The sequence below is a fragment of the Dryas octopetala genome, chromosome 3 (genome assembly GCF_963921425.1).
Source record: "Dryas octopetala chromosome 3, drDryOcto1.1, whole genome shotgun sequence".
Lineage (NCBI taxonomy): Eukaryota > Viridiplantae > Streptophyta > Magnoliopsida > Rosales > Rosaceae > Dryas > Dryas octopetala.
The window spans coordinates 2,050,919-2,068,606 of record NC_141368.1 but is presented as its reverse complement, the minus strand read 5'-3'; the positions used below and the strand labels follow the sequence as shown (position 1 = coordinate 2,068,606).

The window sequence follows — 17,688 nt, the reverse complement described above, 5'->3', positions numbered from 1 at the left end:
AAATATAATTGTTACTATCAAATAGTAATAATCACCTATTGCTACTGCCGGACAGTGGCAATCAAGTATTATCATTGTTTGATAGTAACAATCACTTATTACTACTGTCTGGCAGTGACAATAAGATATTGTTATTGTTTGATAGTAACAATCACCTATTGCTACTGTCTAACAGTAACAATCACATGTTGAAGATAACTAATATATCTTGTTACTGTCATACAATAACAATCACTAAAATTCATAGAAAATTACAAAATTCAGATATTAACAATCACTTGATTGCTACTGTCACACAATAACAATCACCTGATTGCTACTGTCACACAGTAACAAATCAGGTGATTGTTAATTTGCTACTATCACACAGTAACAATCACCTAATTGCTACTGTCACAGTGACAATTATTATAATAATTACCACTATCGAACAATGACTATTCTTACTGTGCCAAAAAAAAAACCCATAAACAACATACATATACAAATCTTATGTATTTTTCTAACATAAACCCATAAAAAACAAAAATACTTAAACAAAAATCTTTGTCTTCTTCTTTTTTTCTTTTTGCTGAAGCAGCCATATACCTCCTTTTTTTTTTTTTTTTTATGAAGCTGTCATGTGTCTTCTTCTTTTTTTCTTTTTTGTTGAAGCTGCCGTGTGTCTTTTTTTTTTTTTTTTTAACAATAGCCACTGCCAAAAAAATAGCCACTGTCAAAAAAATGCTATTTAACAATTGTCACTATCAAAAACAGATAATACAAGTAACATGTTCTATATGCTTGTCAAAAACAGTCATAGCCCCACTTACATATTACTACTGCTTGTTAGTAACAATCATAACCTCACTTACATATTGTTACTGACAAACAGTAACAATTATAAGATGAATTAGAACATATGGATATAGAACAGTTTATCAGATGAATTAGAACGCTGCATACATTCAAGTATTAATAGAACAACCTCAGGTGTCTAAGGAGTTAAACAAGACAGTGACTTGAGGTTGTCAATGATAAGCTATTGCTTGACAATTTTAACATCTTTTGATAGAAATGATATAAACCAATCAACATCAAAGATCTCTGAAAAGTTACTGCACAAGAAAAGCAATAGATTTGTCATATAAACTTTTAACAAGTAAAGGCATTTATATGTTCACACTTATAACATCTGAACAGGTTAATGTAATTCGAAAATCCATAGTGCAAATAAGAGGGTAGCATACATATATCAGTAATGACTAACCTCACATCCTTCCAGAAAGACTTCTGGTCCAACTTGGGAACAAGAAGACTAGCATTTAGTATACGAGCAACAACAATGGAATCTGTAATCTGCGAAAGGTATAGGTGCAGTAAGCTCCACACCAGAAGTAAAAAATTTATACCAAAACTCTGTAACCAAGGAGCACAAATGTGACGAGATAAAAGTATGATCATTGTAGGGCACAAGATAATTACCGAAAATATATTCACTGGATCCCTAATATAAGAGGCAGCTAATCTAATTCCAGTGAAAAATCAACTGAATCAAAGCCAACCGACCTGCCACTAATTATAATATCAGATATAGAAAACCATGGATATCAACAAATAAGATAAAAGCATTGTGTCTTCAGAGTTCTCACCAATGCAAGGAAAGAAAAATGATTAGAAATTCATACATCCAAGCATCAATATCTTAATCAACACCAGGCAAACTCCTACTCTACATTATACTGCCTAACGTTTTCACCCTCTCACTTATGCCATCAATTTAAGAATTGGAGTTTGGCTGGAATCCAACATCTTCTCCAACATGCTAAGAAAAACATCAATGAACTAATTATGATTAGAATACTGCAGAAGAGAAACAAAAGTAAAGAAAGGTACCCTAGTTCTTTGTTGATTCAAGCCTCCACTGGTTGCAATCGCCAAATACCTATTAGGATGCGTAACTGCTTCAAATAATAGTAGAAGAATGATAGAAACAAGATTTAGTTAGTTGAAAAAGTGAATTCCAAAACCCTAGATCTTGGTATACTGAAAATGGAAACTACGGTTTCCAAATATCAAACCTTTGAGAAGACTAGTTATCTGGCCCTTATGGACTATTACTTATTTCAAGTTTTTCCTGTAAGCACCAATCGAAATCTATAGCCCATGTCAATAACAAGGACAACAACATTAGGGGCAGTGATCTTAAGTGAGAGAGTACCTGGCCAGAGTTTGAAAGGAAATGGCCATAAACCTATTTTTAGCACAAGATGCAGATCTGATTGAAATCGAACAAGGAAAAATTGAATCGCAGATCAAAACGAGTAAATCAACAACAGAAATAGAGAATCGAAGCTATAGAGAGAGAGAGAGATGGATACCTGGATACCGTGCTCGATGACCAGTCCACCACCAACCCCATCGACGCCATTGATGATTCGAAGCCTACTTCGCCGAAAACAATTCGATTCCCAAGGCCTGCATCAGGACCATCTTCGCCAGCGCGAAGAAGCTCTGCGAGCAAATCTTGCAGGGCATCGGCACAGCCATTCAACAATGAGCTCTGAGCCAACGAGGTGAGACAGAGTGAGGTCAGAGAGAGAGACGGAGAAAACAAGACGGAGAAGAGAGGAACGTTAGAATGTGGACCGGGTTAGGTGTTATTGGACCTCCTTCGAAACAAGAAAAAAGCACAGGGTCTTAAAGGTATAAAGAGCTCAAATTTGGGTTTTATAATCATTTACTTTATAAACTATAGTATAAGACTATAATACCATAATACTAAACCCTAATATAAGACTATAATACTATATGTTATATGTTATATATGTTACATATATAAATTATAGTATTATAAACTATGTAGTATATACTATCAAATATATAAACTATGAGGGTCCTTCCAATAAGGGATCCCTCATTTAGTGTTAAATTAGGGATCACCTTGTGGGGCCCACACATGTCATTTTGTGTTAATCCGAACCGTCCATTTTTTACATCTTTATTGATAGATCATCCCTGCAAAAAATCAGCCAAATAGGAAATCGTTTACCTGTTCAATTAAGCAGTCAAAGTTTAGGTGTTTATAGAGGAATTTGTTGTTCGTCCATTTGTTTTAAACTTTGACCGCTTAAACAAATGGGTAAACGATTTTCGATTTGGCTGATGTTTTGCAGGGATGATCTATCAATGGAGATGTAAAAAATGGACGGTTCGGATTAACACAAAACGACCCGTGTGGACCCCACAAGGTGATCCCTCATTTAACACTAAATGAGGGATCCCTTATTGGAAGGGCCCTGTATAAACTATAGTCTTATAGTATTATAAACAATATACTATAAATTATATAAACTATATACTATCAAATATATAAACTATAGTCTTATAATATTATAAACTATATACTATCAAATATATAAATTATAGTCTTATAGTATTATAAACTATATACTATATTATATACTATTAATTATATAAACTATATATAGTCTTATAGTATTATAAACTATATACTATCAAACTATAGTAACTACTAAGTACTAATTAGTTTATAACTTTATATATAACTATATATTATATACATAAACAATGTTAGGTATATATAAGATTATAGAGTAATTAATAAATAATAATAGACTTAGTGTATAGAGTTTAGTGTTTAGAAATTAAAATTGTATGCTTAATTAATTGGGTTTTATGTTTTAACTTTTAACTTTTAATTATAGTGTATATGATATTAATAGAGTTTAGTGTATTTAACTTTTAACTTTTAAGTTTAGGATATAAGATAAAGTGTATAGACTATAGAGAGTATATAAGGTAAAGTGTCTAAAACTATAAGTTATAATTAAAAGTCTAAAACTATATACTAATTAGTAATTTTATTATATAGGGTATAAGTATAACTAAATTATATATTAAAACATTATTATATAAGTAGTTTATACTTTGTATTATATACTATATAGAGTTATAAATTATATACTATATAAAGTTAGTAAAGTTATAAACTATATATTTAGATAAACTATATGATATTATAAACTATATACTATATAAAGTTATAAACTATAAACTATATACTAAGCATATTAATGTAATAATAATACATATAAATATATATAACCATATACTAACCACATTAAATTATTAATGTAATAATATTACATATAAATATATATATAACTAAATTTCGGTAATTGTTTCGAATTTTTCGGTATATATTTTAATTTTTTCGGTAATAATCGATTCGATTACTTTCGATCATAATTTTTAGTAATCAGTCGGTTTATCAACTTTTTTCGGTTTTTACCAAAATCAAACCAACTTTTTCGGTAATTTTTTGGTTTCGAATTTTTGCTTGTTAAAATCAATTTACCAAATCAAAAAATTTCGATCGGTAGTCAGTCGGTTCGGTAAATACCAAACCAATGGGCAACCCTAATCCTGATAGAAAACTACCAGGTATTTCTTTTTCTAGCCTCCCTTCTCTCTTCAATTCCTCTCTCATTCACTCGTCTGTTCACTTCCTCTTCTCTTCCTTTTTTTATTTTTTATTTTTTCAGACATTCTTCTTCACCAGTGAGAATCTTACTCTGGCGTCTCCTTCACGCCAGAGCTCTGCCAGATTTTTTTTTTGTTTTTTAATTTAGTTTAGGGCCTTCGCCCCCTCTGTTGCTCTGCCTCCGATGAATTTTTTTTATTTTATGTTTCTTAGTTTTCCTTCAAAGCTTCAGGTTTTTTCAAAAGGAACAAGAAGCATTTTGTTTTACTAGTTAATTTTGCCTTTTTTTAAAGTATTTCGTTGTTTCTCCTTTTTCTCTCTTTGTTTTTTCTTTTTTTATTTCTCATCGACTTCTTTGTAAGTCTCTCCTTTTCCCCTTAATTCCTTTCCTTTTCTTCTGCATTTGGGTTTTATAAATCTCCCTAATTTTTTTCTTTAAAATCTTTGTACGGATTATAAATCAAGTATTGCATACCGATTGATGTCACTAATTCATTCTCTGGATACATCAATATTGGTTCAAATTTTTTAGGTGTAATAGAGATGGATGAGGATTATTTTGCAGTAAAAAAACGAAAAAAATTGGTGATCGTTTATTATTTCATGTTGGTGAAATAGAGATGGGAGAAATTACAAATGGTTTGATTTCATGTTTTTTGTTGGACCATGAATTGTGTGTTTTCCAGCTATGAACAGTAATGCTCTTCTCATGAAGAAAAATTACTGTGATTTTTATATAATAAAAATCTCACATTGTAATGCAAATCTTTTCTTTGTTGCCAGACAAATTTATTTGTTTTGTAAAATTTACCACTAAAAAGGAGAATTACGAGAGGGAGGAAGTATAAGGTTATACCAAAATAAACAACAGAGGAACTATAAGGTTATACCAGAAGACCACTCTAGATCTATCTCAAAGCAGAGACTAGCATGCCGAAGAGGTCAATGCAAAGCAACAATTTAATTTACATCCAATGGTGACATCTAAATGTAATTCAAGTTAAAACGACTTTCAATAGAACATTAGAGGTGAGTTGTTCCAACTCCAATTTTTGGTACCTGTAGCTTTGGAGTGAAGGAATGCTTGAGACATTGAGGTTTAGGGCCCATTCGATCTCTTTGTTGGTGATGTCACATCACCATCACCAATCTTATTTGAGAGAAGTTTTTCTGAGTCAGCTTGGCTTGTCAATTGCTCCACTGCCGCCTATATATATAATTAAAAGATTGGACGATTAATTTTAATCATCATTATAAGTTTGGTGCTTACAAGTTGCTGATTAATTGTTCATGCAATGCATGTAACCATGCAAACCTGGTTCCTTATTCTGTTCACTATCCTCTGCATGACTGCATCTCTTTCCTGCTCAAACCCATTCTCCGTCTTATTCTCCCTTCCAAACACACCCCCAACAAACTCCCTCCTGGACCCCTCAGAGCTGGAGCCCGTCCTTCCAAAACTCCGGGCCCATTACAGGCACATCCTCACCCTCCACGTCGGCTCCCGCCCTGCCATCTTCATCGCCGACCGCTCCCTTGCCCACCAAGCCTTAATCCAAAACGGTGCCGTCTTCGCAGACCGCCCGTCTTGGTTCATGAACAGTAACCAACCGCCTCGAATCAGATTCGAAACAATCGCAATCCCAAGGATCGGAGTGGTGAACCCAAAAATGGTGCTGTCAATTTCATGGTAGCGGAGATTGGTTTGGACCCAAAAGTACGTGTGGGAAGACCCCATGGCATTCAAGCCTGAGAGATTCTTAAGTGATGGTAATATATGGAGGATGAGAAGCGATTGATTATATATATTGATATAACAGGAAGCAGAGAAATTAGGCTGATGCCATTTGGGGTTGGGAGGAGAATATCTGTCCTGGCTTAAATTTAGCAGTGCTTCATCTGGAGTACGTATTTCACTATTTTGTGGCCAATTTGGTTTGGAAAATTGACTATGCTGTTGTGGCAGTCTTCTAACTATTTGAGGTGTGTAGCAGCTGGTGTCTTGTTAAACCAATTCTTTCACGTACTCAAGTCTCCTACTTGACTAAGCAGTAATGTGTATTTCTGCATGGTTAAATTGAACCCCCTTACAGCTGGCTTCTAAATACAGGTGGGCATCAACCGCCCAACCGGCCCCCAACTCCGGCCAACTTGTCACCGAACTGACGACTATTATTAACTCCACGTACTCCAATATAAATTAAAACACATAAACTAAAAATGGTTTGTTTACCCTTTATTCTAAATTTCTAATCGAATCAATAAAAACCCTATCAATTTCTCACTTTTCTCACCATCTTTTATCTCCCTCACCATCCTTTCTCTCTCGCCATTTCTCTCACGCCGGACTCCGCTCCCTTCTTCATAAGAGATGTTTTTCATACATAAGTTCTTGTAAGAAAAACATCTCTTACGAAAACATTATTAAGATATACCAAGTGTCAATTGTTATATTCTGTATTCTTAAAAATATAAAAACGTTAAAAATATCTTTTATATATTAAAAAAGGCTTAATTGCAAATTTATACCCTAATTTTGAGTTTATTTAATGAATTAATGGACAAAAATAATAATGTGTTTTTAAAACCAAAAAAATGAATGTGCAACCTAAACCAAACTAAAAGGATTAAAAGTAAACTTTGGTCAGCAAAGTAAAATATCTTTCTTATTTTGAAGAAATATATAATAGATGTATACTTTTGTTTCATTATGATTGTATGGTGTAGTTTTATAATTATAATATTAATATACAATTTTCTCCTTTAACGTTAATTATATATTTCAGATACTAGTATATATCTAGTAAGATGTGATCTTGGAGGGTCTACGCCGTCACCCACCAAGCCACTTCGTGCTGCCACTGGCTGTCATGGTTTTGGATGGTCATGTAGTTGTGCCCAAGAATGGTACTCCGTCACCCACCAAGCCACTTCGTGCTGCCACTCGCTGTCATGGTTTTGGATGTTCATGTTGTGCCCAAGAATGGTACTCCGTCACCCACCAAGCCACTTCGTGCTGCCACTCGCTGTCATGGTTTTGGATGTTCATGTTGTGCCAAGAATGGTACTCCGTCACCCACCAAGCCACTTCGTGCTGCCACTCGCTGTCATGGTTTTGGATGTTCATGTTGTGCCCAAGAATGGTACTCCGTCACCCACCAAGCCACTTCGTGCTGCCACTCGCTGTCATGGTTTTGGATGTTCATGTTTGCCCAAGAATGGTACTGACAATTTCATGGTAGCAGAGATAAGGACTCAATAAAAAGTGAGGCATAAGGTAAAATAAAGGTCTTCTAAATATATTATTTAAAAATATTTTTAAGTTAGGAGGCTTTTTTTTCTTAAGTTTTTTATATGAGCAATATTTGGGTTTTCATGTTTGAGAACTAATTTTGTCTTTATGGCCAATTAAATAAGCATAGGTCCACCATCTTAACTCTTTTTTCTCTCTCATAATAGAACTTATTTAATTGGTCATGAAGACAATGTTGGTCCTCAAATATGAGGACCCAAACATTATTTTTTTCATATTCAGATTCAAATTTCCTACTAGACATAATTAATATTACTAATAACAAACAAAAGCTAATATATGAGATATAATATTCAAGAACAACAAAACTTGATTTTAAACTTTGAACTAATGGCTTTGTTAGTTTGCACTTGTCGCATAGATGAACTAGCCCTTCCAGCAAAAAATCAGCCCGTAGGCTTGCTTTTTAGTTTTAGACAAGAGATATTATAGAGAATGAGAGAAAATGACAAAAAAAAACATATCACAATGCACAAATGAAACAGATGTGAGATGTCCTCGAAAACAATTCATGGAGTAATTTTTTTTTGCCTAATCATTCATGAAGTAATTAATTCTATTCATACTTTATCTCATGCTTAAGGGAATAAAAAAAATCAAAAGTCCCACTAACAAATAATAAAGAATTTCACACTTAAATATTAAACAAAAAAATATAAAGTCTCTTTCTGAATTCTGAGATCTAATTAGTTAATTATAAATATTAAATTTTTTTTTAATAGTGTGTGAAATATTTTTAATATGAGGTCTCCCTCAACATGAGGCCTAGGCACAGGCCTTGCCTTATGCTCGCCTTATGCTTGAGGGCACTGAGCGGAGAATGGTTTGGAAAGTGCGGGAAACCCCATGGCATTCATGGAAATGGGTTCTTTAGTTTTTGGTCTGACAAGAATCATATTATATTATTCAGGCTGTCTTATAAATAAACATAGACAATACAACATTAATCATGATATACAGATGCATTTGAACGTGAGTATAACTACACGTTGATAAAATTCCATAATATTTTGTCATAAAGCCTACTGCTAATCTTAACAATTTGCTAATTTTGCTGATTGTTGACGGAAAACATGGAGACCTGGCTCCTTATCCTCACCACCCTCTGCATCTTTTTCCTGCTCAAACCCATTCTCAGTCTTATCCTCCTTTCCAAACACAACCACAAACTCCCTCCTGGGCCCCTCACCGTCCCGATCATCGGCAACATCTTATGGCTCCGCAAATCGTTCTCGGAGCTGGAGCCCATCCTCCGCAAACTCCAGGCCCAATACGGGCCCATCCTCACCCTCCGCATCGGCTCCCGCCCTGCCATCTTCATCGCCAACCGCTCCCTGGCCCACCAAGCCTTAATCCAAAACGGTGCAGTATTCGCCGACCGTCCGCCGGCTCCCCCTACCAACAAAATCCAGAACAGTAACCAACACAGCATCACCTCCGCCGTCTACGGCCCCACGTGGCGCATCCTCCGCCGAAACCTGACCTCCGAAATCCTCCACCCTTCGCGCGTCAAATCGTACGGCGGGGCCCGCCAGTGGGTCCTGGACATACTCGTTCACCGCCTTCGATCCGAATCGCAAAATTCCCAATCCAACGGCGTCAGAGTGGTCGACCATTTCCAGTACGCCATGTTCAGCTTGCTGGTGTTGATGTGCTTCGGCGACAGACTCGACGAGAAGCAGATCAAAGAAATCGAGCGTGTCCAGCTTCGCTTGCTATTGAGCTTCTGGCGATTCAACGTCCTCAATTTCTGGCCCAGCGTCACCAAAATTTTGTTCCGAAATCGCTGGAAGGAGTTCTTTCAGATCCGCAAGGACCAAGAAGACGTACTCCTCCCTCTGATTCGAGCACGAAACAAAGCAAGGCATGAAAGGAGAGATGGTGATGGTGATGAATTTGTGTTGTCGTATGTTGATACTTTGTGGGATCTCCAGCTCCCTGAAGAAAAGAGAAAGCTTTCAGAAGACGAAATCATTACTCTCTGCTCTGAGTTTCTGAACGCGGGTACAGATACCACGTCCACCACGTTGCAGTGGATCATGGCCAACATAGTGAAGTACCCACTTGTCCAAGAGCGGCTTTTGACGGAGATTAAAAGGGTTGTGGAAGAAACAGAGGAAGAGGTGATCAAAGAGGAGGACTTCCAGAAGATGCCGTATCTGAAAGCTGTGATCTTGGAGGGTCTGAGGCGTCACCCACCAAGCCACTTTGTGCTGCCACACTCTGTTACACAGGACACGGTTTTGGATGGCCATGTTGTGCCCAAGGATGGTACGGTCAATTTCATGGTGGCGGAGATTGGGTGGGACCCAGAAGTGTGGGAAGACCCCATGGCGTTCAAGCCTGAGAGATTCTTGAGTGGTGGTGGTGGTGATGGTGATGGTAATGGTAATGGAGGAGGAGAAGCGATTGATATAACTGGAAGCAGAGAGATTAAGATGATGCCATTTGGCGTAGGGAGGAGAATCTGTCCTGGGTTAAATTTAGCAGTGCTTCATCTGGAGTATTTTGTGGCCAATTTGGTTTGGAAATTTGAGTGGAGAGCTGTTGAAGGAGATGATGTTGACCTGTCAGAGAAGCAGGAGTTCACTATGGTCATGAAGAATCCATTGCAAGCCCACATATCCCCAAGGATCAATAAGTGAGCTTGATTCTTGATTGTGTATTAAAAGACTACATAAACTCTTTTTTAAGTCAATATATCAGATAAGTTTACATTTTCTTTGTGTACCTTATGTTTATGAATTTCAACATATTTATATTTGGTTGACTATAGGCTTGCTAAGAACTTATGAAGACATTAATTGGGTCTGTATTCTGTACTGAATTCCCATTTTGCTAGCACAACCAGTGTCATTGGGTCGATTGATATTAATGAAGCCAAGCCACTCGTAGTCTTCGCACAGTACGTACGTAGCTGGTTCAAATTTGACAACCCAGAAATTTTTTGTTTGATTGAATGGCTAATTATAGGTTTGGTACCTGTAGGTTTGGAGTGAAGGAATGCTTGAGACATTGAGGTTTAGGGCCCATTCGATCTCTTTGTTGGTGATGTCACATCACCATCACCATCACCAATCTTATTTGAGAGAAGTTTTTCTGAGTCAGCTAGGCTTGTCAATAGCTCCACTGCCGCCTAAATATATAATTAAAAGATTGGACGATTAATTTTAATCATCATTATAAGTTTGGTGCTTACAAGTTGCTGATTAATTGTTCATGCAATGCATGTAACCATGCAAACCTGGTTCCTTATTCTGTTCACTATCCTCTGCATGACTGCATCTCTTTCCTGCTCAAACCCATTCTCCGTCTTATTCTCCCTTCCAAACACACCCCCAACAAACTCCCTCCTGGACCCCTCAGAGCTGGAGCCCGTCCTTCCAAAACTCCGGGCCCATTACAGGCACATCCTCACCCTCCACGTCGGCTCCCGCCCTGCCATCTTCATCGCCGACCGCTCCCTTGCCCACCAAGCCTTAATCCAAAACGGTGCCGTCTTCGCAGACCGCCCGTCTTGGTTCATGAACAGTAACCAACCGCCTCGAATCAGATTCGAAACAATCGCAATCCCAAGGATCGGAGTGGTGAACAAAAATGGTGCTGTCAATTTCATGGTAGCGGAGATTGGTTTGGACCCAAAAGTACGTGTGGGAAGACCCCATGGCATTCAAGCCTGAGAGATTCTTAAGTGATGGTAATATATGGAGGATGAGAAGCGATTGATTATATATATTGATATAACAGGAAGCAGATCGAGAAATTAGGCTGATGCCATTTGGGGTTGGGAGGAGAAAAATATCTGTCCTGGCTTAAATTTAGCAGTGCTTCATCTGGAGTACGTATTTCACTATTTTGTGGCCAATTTGGTTTGGAAATTTGACTATGCTGTTGTGGCAGTCTTCTAACTATTTGAGGTGTGTAGCAGCTGGTGTCTTGTTAAACCAATTCTTTCACGTACTCAAGTCTCCTACTTGACTAAGCAGTAATGTGTATTTCTGCATGGTTAGATTGAACCCCCTTGTCGCCAAACTGACGACTATTATTAACTCTACGTACTCCAATATAAATTGAAACACATAAACCAAAAATGGTGTTTTTTATTCTAAATTACTAATCTAATCAATAAAAACCCTATCAATTTCTCACTTCTCTCGCCATCTTTTATCTCCCTCACCATCCTTTTTCTCTCACCATTTCTCTCACGCCGTACTCCTTTCTTCATAAGAGATGTTTTTCATTCATAAGTTCTTGTAAAAAAACATCTCTTACGAAAACATTATTAAGATATATCAAGTGTCGATTGTCATATTCTCTATTCTTAAAAATATAAAAAGTTAAAAATATTTTTTATATTTTAAAGAAGTATATTATAAATATTCTTTTCTTTGATTTTACAGTATAATTTTTTTTTTGGCCATTATACAGTATAATTTTTTGATCGTAACATAAATATACAATTTTTCTCCTTTAATATTAATTACATCTTACTAGATACTAGATTTTCTTTTTCATTTTTTTGTCTGAATTGCTTGATCTTTAGTAATACAGTAATACTAATTACTAAATAGTAGGTTAGGCAGCAGGAGAACCGAAATTCCAGTGGTCCAAAATCCAAAATTAAATAAAAATCTCCTCGTCATGTCCACCAATAGACAAACACATTAAAATATTAGATAAGAAAATCAAACAGACAGACAGACTCTGTTCCTATTCAATAAACAACAAGAAGCAAAAGAACCCTAGAAATCACATCCAAATTTCTACAATTAAATCTCTTCTCTGCAATTCGATCACATACAAACCCTAATTTCACTTCCTCCACTGCATCCCTCTCTCTTTCTCTCTCTCTCCGTGCGTTTCAATTTGGTATAATTAACCCTATCCGAATCTAAAGCATTGAACTTCCATGGCCACTGTGAATGCAACGTGGTCTCCGAGCTCGCTCCAGCTTCGTTTAGCTTTCAATTGCGGCAATTGCAATAAACCCTCCCCCATTCTCGTACGGACGCGACTGGGGAAGCTGGATCGTCGGGTTCGATTGCTCTGTGTTGCTCGTGGTAATGGGAGTTCTTCGTGGGTCAGGTCGAGCTCGAATGCCGATGGGTTTTCTGGGTGGTCCGGTTCGGATAATGAAGAAGAGTCGTCTTTGGACTCGCAGAGGAAGAAATGGTTTGGAGGTAATGATAATTTGAATCACTTGCCGCTTTTGATCTCTCATGCTCTGTCTGGCTGCTAACACTTTTGGAATAGTTTGCTCTCAGGCCCTGTGGGAGCTGGAGTGGCTGGAGTCATTCTTGTCGCGGGGCTTAGCTTTGCAGCATTGTCGTTGGGAAAACAAAACAATTCCAGTGAGTAGCTATCTTCTTACTCTGATAACCATCAAGCTTTTTCTCTGAACTGGGAATTGGGTATTTTATATCTTCTTGTATTGTTATCAACTTATGGTTTTGTGTAAGATCATGTGTTTTCCAGAACAAGTTTTATCTGAGTGGTATCCGCCGTATTTCTAGTTTTCCGCTATGTATTAAAACATATGTGGCTGTGCACAGGACCAAAACAACAGATGGAGCTCTTAACAACGCAACAGGAGGTCGCATTGGCCTATGATGATCTTGATGATAGAAATACAGAAGATGGAGATGAACAAAGCAACACGAAGCAAGATGGTAGTAGTTCAGAAGGAAGGACAGGTACTAACAAGGATTCTTCTTCATCTCCAGAAATTGATGAGTCTCCCAGTGAAAATATAGTTGATTATGATTATGATATCAACAATGCTTCCATCCAAGAAGGTTTTCAACATGAATCAACTTCTGATGACAAGTCAATCGAGCCTGAAACATTCACAAGGCAATTTAATCTGCCTGAATTTGATAATGGCAATCATTCCTTTGTTGCCTATGGGATTGAGGATCTTGACAGCAGCCTCGCTGTAGGTACAGGAGATTTGACTTCTGAACTTAAAGAGAACCCAGTCAGTGTTGAAGCAACCAACTTGCAAGTCTCTGATGCTAATCATTCAAACCTTAGCATTGAACCCCAGGACGGAATTCCTGGGACCAGTGAAGATCAAAATTCCAATTTTGGTTCTTCTACTTTTATTTCCCTTGCACATGAACACAATGACCCTATAGATCTGGATGTTTCAGTTACTTCACAGTCAAACACAATTTTAGAGCCTCAGATTTCGTCCAAAGATAACGTAGGGACTGTAGCCTCATCTTCAACCAAAGAAAACCTTGACCTTAGCAAAGCACTGCAGGTCTTAGATGAGGGAAATAGTTCATCCCTGGAAGTGCATACCATAACTGAAAGTGGGTCAATTGGAACGTCTTTGTCAGAATCAGCCTATCCATATGCAAATCAACAATATACAACTGATTCTAATGATATGAATAGAAGCAAATCACAATTACCAATTCCTGGGAACTCCTTCTCTTCTTCTGGTGTACCTGCTCCAACTGTGGTTTCTGCAGCTCTACAGGTGCTCCCTGGAAAGGTTTTGGTCCCTGCAGTTGTTGATCAGGTTCAGGGGCAGGCATTAGCAGCGTTACAAGTGTTGAAGGTACTTGCATCTTAACATCCTTTGCATTTAGTTTCCTCATTCCAAAGTTATTACAGTGATTTCTGTGTATAAATTTTATTCATTTGTTGCATTTGATTCCCTAATATTCCACAAATTTTGAATTGGAAATCTTTGACTCAAGTTGCAATGTTGTCCTCATGATTTTATAATTTACCTGAAACGATATTAAGCCATTTCTTGATCTAAAATTTCAATATGACAACTGTGTTCAGGTCATAGAGGCTGAGGTTCAACCTGGTGACTTGTGTACACGTCGTGAATATGCTCGTTGGTTGGTGTCTGCAAGTAGTGCTCTTTCAAGGTATACAAACCTTCTTTCTTTCTGTGACTGATTAGATTTAAATCTTCGCAACTATGTTCTGTGTAGCAATTTGTAATGCATATTATATGTCTACACCTACTCACATATAAAGTTTCTTCTTGTTACCTGTAGGAACTCAGTTTCTAAAGTATATCCTGCAATGTATATTGAGAATGTTACCGAGCTTGCATTTGATGATATTACACCTGATGACCCTGATTTTCCATCCATCCAAGGTGTGAACATATTAGATTGTTGAGCTCTAGTATAAGCGTCAGTCTGATAGGCTTGTTTGCTTATTGAAATTTCCTTGCATCTTTCCAGGTTTGGCTGAAGCTGGACTTATCTCAAGTAAGCTGTCAAGAAGTGATATGCTTTCTTCCTTAGATGAAGACGAGGGTCCATTCTACTTCTCGCCTGGAAGGTGATATATTATCTTCCTTGATTTATAGTGTCCTTTTTAATTTTTAATTTCCCTGAAATCCAATTGCCCTCATGAAGTTACTCTGCCATTGATTGTTTTTCTTTTGTTCAATTTTTTATCCCAAATACAAGGGATACACTTACATCTTAACATCTCCTCAAAACCAAATATCTTGGCTGCTCATGATAGAGAATTTTTCAAGTCCTTGTTTCATTTGATGGTCTCTTTACCTGTGGAAATTATTTGCTCTAGTTGTGTGGGCTTACGGTTATCTTTTCAGTCTTATCCATACTTTTGTTTATATCTTTCTCTGCTGCCATCTAAATGCATTGTTGATTTGCTTTCTGTTACAGAGTTGAGGCTGGATTACATGGTTTATTATTTTCTTATTACCTTCTTTTTCTCTGAAACTCCTTACTGCAGCCCTCTATCACGTCAGGATCTTGTAAGTTGGAAGATGGCCCTTGAAAAAAGACATCTCCCAGAAGCTGACAAGAAGGTTGTTGACATTTAAGCTTGTTTCGGTGTTTCTTTTTCGTTTTTTGTTGGTGAGCTAATCTTGTGCTTTTAGTTATGAATTATTAAATCTCTTCTTGTTGTTGTGCACTTGGACAGGTCCTCTACCAAATTTCTGGATTTATAGACATCGATAAGATACATCCAGATGCTTACCCTGCACTTGTTGCTGACCTATCTGGAGAACAGGGTATTATTGCTCTTGCATTTGGTGAGTCACAACTACATTTTACATTTTTCAGAGAGTTTTATGAGTTTGATAGTCAACATTTCCTTTTTTTTAAAAGGTTACACCAGACTTTTCCAGCCGGATAAGCCAGTAACAAAAGCCCAGGCTGCTATTGCTCTAGCAACAGGTGAGTCTTCTGATTTAGTTAGTGAGGAGCTTGCACGCATCGAAGCAGAATCTATGGCAGAAAATGCTGTGGATGCACATAATGCTTTAGTAGCTGAAGTTGAAAAGGAAGTGGAAGCAAGTTTTGAGAAGGATCTTTCCATAGAGAGGGAAAAAATTGATGCTGTGGAGAAAATGGCTGAAGAAGCTAGGCGTGAATTGGAAAGGTTAAGAGCTGAGAGAGAGGAAGATAATATTTCCTTAATGAAGGAACGTGCTGCTGTTGAATCAGAAATGGAAGTTCTGTCAAGGTTACGGAATGAAGTGGAGGAGCAATTGCAGAGCCTAATGAGTAACAAAGTAGAGATATCATATGAAAAAGAAAGAATTAGCAAACTCAGGAAAGAAGCAGAAATTGAAAGCCAGGAGATTGCCCGCTTACAGTATGATCTAGAGGTTGAACGGAAAGCCTTGTCCATGGCTAGGTATTTAGTATGTAATTCTTTAGGGCTTATGTGTCTGTTAGAGTCTAGTAACTTTGTTATCATTCACACAACTTTTTAACAGACTTTAAATCTTTAAAATCCAGGACTTGGGCTGAAGATGAAGCAAAAAGAGCCAGAGAACAAGCTAAAGCACTGGAGGAGGCTAGAGATCGCTGGGAGAGACAGGGCATCAAGGTAATTGTTGACAATGACCTCCGTGAAGAGGCTGTGGCTGAAGTTACATGGCTCGATGCTGGCAAGCAGTTCTCAGTTGAAGGAACTGTTAGCAGGGCAGAGACTTTGATGGACAAGCTCAAGGCAATGGCGACAGATGTAAAAGGAAAATCCAGAGATGTAGTTGATAAAATCATTCAAAAGATATCCTTGCTTATATCTAATTTGAGGGAATTGATTCCCAAGGCTGGAAAAAGGGCGGAGGAACTGAAAAATGCTGCTACTTCTAAGGCCAGTAGATCAGCGAAAGAGTTGCAGCGAAGCACCTTGGAGTTTAGTTTGACAGTCAAAGAAGGTGCAAAGCGCGTTGCTGACGATTGTAGGGAAGGAGTGGAGAAACTCACCCAAAAGTTTAAGACATGATCTCTCCATCTCCAATAACATTTTTTGGGTGATCGGCTGCTGAGAATTCAGAGATGTAATTTATTTTCATCTTTTCTCTTCCTTTGTATTTGTAGATGGCAATTTTGCCTGTACCAGGATACCGAAATACATAAAGCAGTTCTAAGAATCGATTGTGAAAGAGCACAATCCAAAACTAAACCTCTATATACCATTTTGATGATTAATTTTTTGTAATAAATACAATCATACATTTCAACTGTGGTTAGTACTTAGTAATAAGTCAAATTTGCTATTTCTGCATCTTTTCCAGCTAACTACCTTTGTAGTTCTTGAACGCTCTATCTTTGCCGAGCTAGTCGTCATAAATTATACAAAATAATTTGGCATGTAGTTGTAAACTGGGTCCGTATGACATTTTTTTCCCGGTTGTTACTTGCAAAAAGCAATCACTTTTATTATTCCTTCCAACGTACGAAGGTACCTTTTATAATACGTGATACACTTCAATGGAATGATAGCGCCACATCCATCAAAAATGAATAAAATTTCTCAAATACGAAAGTGAGATAATCTAGAAACAGCTTCAAGAGAAATGATTTCCTATGGGGAAAAAAATGCTACCAAAGAATTAGATTTATTACTATCTTTTGTTTATTTTATT

The 17,688-nt window shown here is 37.2% G+C and overlaps 2 protein-coding genes across 6 annotated transcripts; both read left to right on the top strand.

Moving 5' to 3' along the window:
- Positions 1–5,793: 5,793 nt before the first annotated feature.
- Positions 5,794–10,456, top strand: LOC147289408 (cytochrome P450 89A2-like). Of its 4 annotated transcripts, XM_086236671.1 has the most exons (3): positions 5,794–5,889; positions 8,969–10,163; positions 10,197–10,456. In XM_086236671.1, exons 1-3 carry the CDS (start codon positions 5,794–5,796, stop codon positions 10,442–10,444), a joined length of 1,539 nt encoding a protein of 512 aa, XP_086092797.1. In that variant the 3' UTR covers positions 10,445–10,456. The 4 variants fall into 4 exon arrangements, with proteins under 4 accessions (XP_086092797.1, XP_086092796.1, XP_086092795.1 ...); XM_086236670.1 differs by lacking the exon at positions 5,794–5,889 and having other exon boundaries at positions 8,869–10,163; XM_086236669.1 differs by lacking the exon at positions 5,794–5,889 and having other exon boundaries at positions 8,869–10,166.
- A 2,017-nt stretch (positions 10,457–12,473) lies between these two features.
- LOC147289407 (uncharacterized) lies at positions 12,474–17,319 on the top strand. Of its 2 annotated transcripts, none has more exons than XM_086238273.1 (10): positions 12,474–12,979; positions 13,064–13,150; positions 13,352–14,367; positions 14,601–14,689; positions 14,822–14,925; positions 15,014–15,113; positions 15,537–15,612; positions 15,729–15,840; positions 15,917–16,448; positions 16,553–17,319. In XM_086238273.1, exons 1-10 carry the CDS (start codon positions 12,709–12,711, stop codon positions 17,043–17,045), a joined length of 2,880 nt encoding a protein of 959 aa, XP_086094399.1. In that variant the 5' UTR covers positions 12,474–12,708; the 3' UTR covers positions 17,046–17,319. The 2 variants fall into 2 exon arrangements, with proteins under 2 accessions (XP_086094399.1, XP_086094400.1); XM_086238274.1 differs by having other exon boundaries at positions 12,836–12,979; positions 13,053–13,150.
- The last annotated feature ends 369 nt before the right edge of the window (positions 17,320–17,688 follow it).